We start from the raw sequence: 7,331 nt of genomic DNA on the forward strand, positions 1-7,331 counted from the left end.
TTTTTATCCAAGTATTGACTGCACTGTTAGTATACTTTTCCTATTCCTTCAGTGGACTTATTTTACTATGTTATCATGACCGCTGACCATAGTAGCACAGTGGTAATGTGCAGGTCTGCTGAACATACCTTTGGCACTCAGACAACTTGTTTTTTGTTTGTTTGTTTTAAACTGAAGTTATTTTTGTTAGGAAATAATCTGTGACGTGATGACTCTGTGGACAGCAAGGCAGCGGGCAGGCTGTCAACCGTCCACCTTCACTGAAATACTTATCACAGCTGACATTACAGTACTACTTATAGTAATAATAATTATTCTGTTCTACTCTGTTCTATTCATATAGCGCCAAATCATGATAGCAGTCACCTCATGGTGCTTTATATTGTAAAGAATGACAAGATATTTTATTTTTTGCAACACAATGTAAATATATTGTTTAAATTTAAAATGAATACTAAGAGTAATAGGAAAGCACCCAGTGTAAAAATTGAGGATATTATAATTCAGCCTGACTATATGAAGAATTTATGCATCAGAGTTTATGTCTGGTCCTCATCTCTGATAAGTATGAGAGAGAGAGGTGGTTTTATATAAGGACAGCAGTTCAAATTTTACTCGTGGGGGCAGACCCACAGAAAGGACGCTTTACACTCCAGTCCAGTAGGTGGCAGTAATGCAACCACCATTAGGCATAAGGCGGTAAAAGTGGCAGAGCAGGGGAGGAGGAAGAAGAAGGATGCGGAAGATGAAGAAAGAAGGAAAAAAAAATCAGCCATCATTCTGAGGTCAACAGCCAGGGTTAATATTTTTTATTATTAATATTATTATTATTTAAATAATATGCACTTCCGCGAACTGAAATGCGTAACAACCGAAAGCAAGACCTTCCGTAATGGCGGCTTAGCATTTTAGTACCTTCGCTTGCTCGTTACAGAAACAGCAGAAAACCCTGTTAAATGTCCAGTGTAACGTAATGTGTGGGCAGAGTGAATGCGCCTACAGGCGGCTCGGTCATGTGTACCTGAACCTGCACCGTCAGTTTATTCGATTGTTTGAAGCTACATGAGGAATTGGGTTGGTCAAGTATGATTCAGATATCCGAGATGATCACAGAGTAGGGCAAACGTATCGATGCTGCACACCGCGATCAGCAAGTCTGTGATTGGACGAATGAGGAGGGGGCAGTGCATGGAGTTTGGAACAACTGTAGGGTCACATCACAGTGCGGATAGAAACAAAAACATTTCTATCCTTCTCGATATCAATCATATTCTTAATGCTATTGTTGGCAACACACCAACACAGGCTTGACTTGCCCCCCTTTAAAAAAAAAGTAACTCAAATTTAGAGAAACGTTTAAATGAAAAACTGCAAGCTTTCAATTCAGGAGAATAAGATAAGATAAGATAATTCTTTATTGTCATTGCACAGTCATACATAGTACAGTAGTACAATGAAATTGGAAAAACTGTCCTACGTCGGTACTACATATAACACAACACGACACGATATGACACATCACAACGCAACACAAACAACACAACACAGTATATTAACTTAGAAATAAAAAAGAAGAATAAGTGTATGTGTATTGCACACTGTTATTATTGCACATTAATTATTATTGCACCTTGTTATAAATATAAATATTATTATTGTTATTGTTTTAAACATTGTTACCTCCCCCTAAAAAAAGTCCAGGCAGGTAGCCAATCAGGTCAGCTATTTGCACTGATCAGGGCTATTGCCCTGTTGTAAAAGCTGTCCTTGAGTCTGTTTGTTCGGGACCTCAGCAGCCTGAACCTCCTGCCAGACGGCAGCAGCTTAAACACCCGGTGTCCTGGGTGTGTACAGTCTCGTAGGATGCTGCATGCCCTCTTGAGACAGCGAGTGCTGGTTGAATGGGTATGAATCTATTTGTTAGCCTGAAACAGCTTTTCAATGGAAAACGGGACTTTTGTCAAATGAATGCATAATGTTGTTGGACACTAAGGAGCTGGGAAGAGAAAAATAAAAATACAAAAATTCAAACATCCGTCTTTAATTTTTTTTAATTTTTTTTTTTTTTTACTTGCCTATCAGTTGATACGATACAGAGTAAATGTTTTCTACCATTTTAAAGCTGGTAGGCAGAGAAAGCAATTGACACTGATGGTCAAAAAGACTAAAAAAGCAAATTAAAATCTCCATCTCTAAGCAGTAAAATGTGTTTTCTGCTCACTAACACCCCCTTCCATGATAAACTCTCCATTTCTCTACTTTTTCTACTCTTTGTTTTACTTTCAGATGCCAAGACATTGTTCAGCAGGTGGTTGCAAATCGAGGGACAACCATGAGACTCGAAATGCTGGCGTCACCTTTCATAAGTGAGCACTTTACACATGATGTAAATGTTTGGGTCGGGGTGTAGTACTGAAATTATTGTTTTTATTCACATTCTCTCTTTCATACATTTAGAGACATGAATGAAACAAAGGAACTCAAAAGCTCACAAATCATCTGCACATCTATATTTCTCCTGTTCTCATATTCACTCAGTAATACACAAGGCTGACGTTCAGGTCAAAATAAAGTTAATATTAAGCTCTGTAAAACTGGAACCAGAAAACATGAACTGAGTTTAGCTGCAGTACTTTGTAGGTTTTATAATATGATTAGAATAATTTATTTGAGCAATATGTGGAAAGTTACAGCAGTTAATGATAATAATGCCCAACCTCCTTGTAACTAGAAAAATCAATTGTTGATTTAATTTTTCACATTTGGAAAGAGGTTGCAAGTTGTTGAGCCACATGTACAACATGTACAACACCCTCAAACTCTAAATCGCGAGGCGAGTACGCGGGTTGCCTGGTAGGAGGGAACCTGTCTGAATGTGTGTCTAATCTATGAGGTTCTGACTGAAATATAAATCTAAGTAGTTAATGTGAACTTGTGTGTATACAGACAAAACAGAAACACATCAGGCAGCAACAAAGTTAATTCTCATGTTATCACAAACAGATTGCATGTACAGCAGGTAAAATAAGTGAGGAATACATAACCAAATTTCTAACTAAGTATATTTGTAAAGGTGCTATTGACGTGAAATTCACTCCAGATGTTGGTAACAACCCATCCAATCCACACATGCAAAGAAATCAAACCATAGATGTCCATAAATTAGGTTATGTGTAATAATGAGAAATGACACAAGGAAAAAGTAACACATGAAGAAGAAAGAGAGGTGCAAAAAGGCATGGACAGTTCGATACATATTGGTGACGTGTTCAGAATCAGAAAGACTTTATTTATCCCCAAGGGCCAATTAACATACAACAGAGCAGCATGACTTTGAAGATAAGGACAGGGCATAAACAGGCAGAGTGAGATAATAAATACACAGAATATACAGTATATACACAGTTTTAAAATTACACAGTAATTCAGTACTTATTTTACCTGCTGTAACTGCCACCTTGACCCCATTCAGACTGACAGCAGACGGACTCCATCACATTGCTGTTGAGTTTTGATGCACCAGTATCTCTCTGCGAGTGGTCACACACCTGGTCCCCATCGTCAAAGCAACGTTTTCAACAGGAAGTTCATGGCACGTGGTCGCAGTAAATTTGGCTGTGTCATGGTGTCCAGGTCCCCAGTGTGACTCTAGTGTTATTCACATTCAAATGGAGATGTACTGATGATGTTATGACGTTATCTTCTTTGAAATATCTTTATTGAACTTGACCTGAAATGGAAGATTAATGTAACACAGACTGATGTTGTGGATGACTAGGTTACCCAAAGGAGCGGCTCGGAGAAACCTTTGGATCAGTAACTCTCACCGTGCAGACTCCTGGGATCCTCAGACAGACTTTGTCTATTTTTGTTCAAAGCACTTCCCACCCGAGAGTTTCGAGCTGAGTGGAAGCAGGTGTGTATCGACCAGCTGGACTTTCACAGATTACAGATACTACTTCAACTAAAACCAGAATTTTCTATTATTAACTGCTGGTGTAGTTTTTAGTTATGGCAGTGTTAAGATAGCAGCCTAAGTATTTTTTTGACCCTTTCGCTTTCACACAGTGGAATCAGACGACTAAAGGAAGATGCAGTTCCTACTTTATTCGATTTCTCTCCAGCAGCCAAACACAAAAGAGCAGGAAGGCAGCAAAAAGAAGACAACATCCCTGTCAGGTAATCAAACCTCACATAGGCTGATAGTTTGTCATCATCTGTGAGCAGATTCTGAGCTCCTGAATTGATTCATTATTTTATAGTTATTTAGACATAGTCTTTGCTTCAGTTCCCACTCTGTAAGGATGCTCTGTGAAGGAACAGACCAACTCTAACGTTCGCTTTTATTCTTCTGATTCTGTTACTGGAGCATCAGTTATACCTGCAAATCAAAGTGCAATGATTTTTTGTGTCATTTAGCATAATAATTATTACATAATAAGTTATAATAAACTAAGAAATTGTTACTTTAGTTGCCAAGTATCAGGAAAACATGAGAATTCCAGCAGCTCTCTGATTCTTGGTTCGATCACCGAGCACGTGCTGGGGCCAGCTCTACATGCAAAAGATCTGAGACCAGCTGGCTGATCTGGGACCAGCTCTTTGAGGTGATGAGATGAGGGATTTACTTTAATCATCTGAGATGACTATAAGTGGTCACTGAATAGGGTAAATATATCGATACTGAAAAACCATAATGAGCAGGTGTTGATGAATGAGAGTGCCTAAAGTTTTGAACCCCAGTGGAAGGAGAGCTTCTTTTAGAGGGCTGCCCAGCTGGGTGTGGCCTACAGTTACATTACATCTGTCAGCATAGCAGTCAGGGTTAAAACAGGGGGAGGAAATCAACCATGTTAGCATCCTGTCACAACTGTGATGCTGCATGAAGGTTTGCCACGATGATTAAAATGAACAGAGAAAAATAAATCATAAAAATAGAAATGATATAGTGAATAGAATAGAAAATAGGAAAAATAAATGTTTAAGAAAAGATAGATGTGAAATAGTGAATGAATCAAAAGCAATCAGTAGTGACAGATGTTAAATGTAACAGCCTGCAGTGCTGTAAAAGTTTTGAGCCATCAGTCATTTCTTCATGTATTTCTAGAAAAACAGGAAAGGCTGCAAAAAATTATTGAAAGATGTGCAAACACACATTAATATTAGTGTTTAAAGATAACTTCTGTTTCGTTCTCTGTCAAGATGATTCCACACTGTATCAGTTATGTTGAGGTCCACAGACCGGTCCATGACTGACACTGTTCAGTTTATGCTTTTACTGCATTTGCAGTTTGAATAGAAATAGAAAATAATACACTCATCCATAATTTCCTAGACAGCACCAGCTGTAGTGTTAGTGGCTATTTTATTGTCCAGGAAAAACTCATTTGTCACAGTTTTCTCTGCAGGAAGAGTTCCCACTCAGGAGCACAGGATGGCACACATCAGGAGATCAACCAGCATCACACTGCAGAAGAACCCACAGTTGAAAAGTCAGTGGGATCCACTGAGGAGACTACTCAAGACATGCCTGGATTTTCTCAAGAAACATCAGGGTTGGAGCAGCTGTCACAGCAAGAACTCGGTCCTCCACCTCCAGAGTCTCGACCCATTTCCCCGTCACGTTACATGAGACGTCTGCCCCCGCCTCCAGGCTTCTACTTGTCAAAGGAGCACAGCTACGCTCAGCTCTGTCCCCTGTTGTGGAGGAGACGTTATGACCAAGTTGTAGACTGCTTGGAAAAAGCCCTACGACAACTGCATGCAGCCAGGCGGAGGGAAAGCCGTCTGCGGAGCACCGTGCTGAGGCTCCGTGATAAACGACTGAAGCACATTCTGCTTCTGTCACAGAATGGTTGCAAAAACAGGGGAAGCTGCATAGAGGGGGGAGAAGAAAGACGGCACAAAGGAGATCCTGACCTAGAGGAGAATGAAGCTAAATCCAAAGATATAAAGTTGATTGAGGACAAATGTGTTGATCAAATGGAGACAGGATGTAATTTTCTACCAGAGTCCAGTAGCTGGTCTGAGACAGACAAGGCAAACTGTTTGTACTGTGGAAAAGGGCAGGGGCAGAGTGGTGGGCATTTGGAGCATGAGGACTCACCGAACACCCAGAGAAATGTTGCAACAAGCTCCTGTGACACAGCTGAAAATGTGGATCACATACAGATAGATAGGCAGCAAGAAACAACCTGGAAAGACGTAGAAACCAGTGATACCAGTGTAACAAGTTCCCAAGTTTTGTTGCAAAATCCAGGTGTTCAGCATATAGTCTCAGCTGGAGTGTGCTTTCTTAAAACTAACGAGCAGAGTTTGCATTATCTAGGCTCTCAGCAGAAGCTGCTGCTCTCTGACAAACGTCACGGAGAGTCTGACGTGACGAGTCAGGATCATCACTGCGACCTGCAGCACCAGCTGTTATGGTTACAGGACAGCGCTGACGGGCAGGTGATTTTGTTGACTGTCCCGACTGACGATGAGCCGCAACATTTTGTCACGATGGAGAACGTGGCCGGTGAAGAAAAAAACGTTCTTTTGTCCGAACTGGATCTAAAAGGTGTGGAATACTTAACAGAGAGCAGCGGAGGCATGTCCAGAGTTGAGTCGTCACCTGATCAATACAGTGAGCAGAATTCAGTTTCAAATGGTGCGTTAGTGGAAATACGGGACGATGTAAGGATGAAACTTAAAGAGCACCTGGAGGGTTTCCACCTTCAACTGAGCACCGAGTTTAGAAACTAACAAGAATTATATATATCTGTATAATTTTAATGTGACTGCACATTTCAATCTGGCAGCAGGTTGAATGTGTTGTATGTCAGCGGTCCCCAACCTTTTTTGCACCACGGACCGGTTTATGCCCGACAATATTTTCACGGACCGGCAATGAGGTGTCGCGGATGAATACAACAAAATAAAACTAGTGCCGGTACCGAAAAAAAGAAGATTTATTCATAACACACGTGAAAAGACCCAGGAAAACCGAGTTAACGATAAAAGCGATAACAAAATAACGCTGAAAACCGATAAAACCCTGAAAACCATACATTTCACACCTGAGCCTCAACTCTCGCGGCCCGGTACCAAACGACTCACGGACCGGTACCGGTCCGAGGCCCGGGGGTTGGGGACCGCTGTTGTATGTTATACAGCCCATAAATTTGGGCTCAGTCATTGTTCCTCACACCTTTATTTAGCTGTACCCCTGACAGTGATCGAGAGAGCCACATGATGACACTCGATATCTGTCGTGCACACATGAGTGTGTTCTGCCTCACAGCAGAGAAAGACAACACTACACTGCTTACCTGCTGGTCCAAGTGACTCCC

General features: G+C 40.9%; 1 protein-coding gene across 2 annotated transcripts; it reads left to right on the forward strand.

Annotated features, from left to right (window-relative positions):
- The first annotated feature begins 723 nt into the window (after window positions 1-723).
- Window positions 724-6,927, forward strand: thap7 (THAP domain containing 7). 2 transcript variants are annotated; one of them, XM_031756613.2, is made up of 5 exons: window positions 724-798; window positions 2,287-2,366; window positions 3,779-3,916; window positions 4,069-4,179; window positions 5,409-6,927. In XM_031756613.2, exons 2-5 carry the CDS (start codon window positions 2,287-2,289, stop codon window positions 6,742-6,744), a joined length of 1,665 nt encoding a protein of 554 aa, XP_031612473.1. In that variant the 5' UTR covers window positions 724-798; the 3' UTR covers window positions 6,745-6,927. The 2 variants fall into 2 exon arrangements, with proteins under 2 accessions (XP_031612473.1, XP_039461364.1); XM_039605430.1 differs by having other exon boundaries at window positions 740-785.
- Window positions 6,928-7,331: the final 404 nt, after the last annotated feature.

Source organism: Oreochromis aureus, linkage group 22 (assembly GCF_013358895.1).
Source record: "Oreochromis aureus strain Israel breed Guangdong linkage group 22, ZZ_aureus, whole genome shotgun sequence".
NCBI classification, from domain to species: Eukaryota; Metazoa; Chordata; class Actinopteri; order Cichliformes; family Cichlidae; genus Oreochromis; species Oreochromis aureus.

What these genes read in the sequence shown, in the direction of transcription:
- thap7 (XM_031756613.2), top strand. Translation starts at nt 2,287, where the DNA reads ATGCCAAGACATTGTTCAGCAGGTGGTTGCAAATCGAGGGACAACCAT. An exon ending in TTCGAGCTGAGTGGAAGCAG is followed by an intron (nt 3,917 to 4,068) that starts GTGTGTATCGAC and finishes GCTTTCACACAG; the next exon opens with TGGAATCAGACGACTAAAGG. An exon ending in GAAGACAACATCCCTGTCAG is followed by an intron (nt 4,180 to 5,408) that starts GTAATCAAACCT and finishes TTTTCTCTGCAG; the next exon opens with GAAGAGTTCCCACTCAGGAG.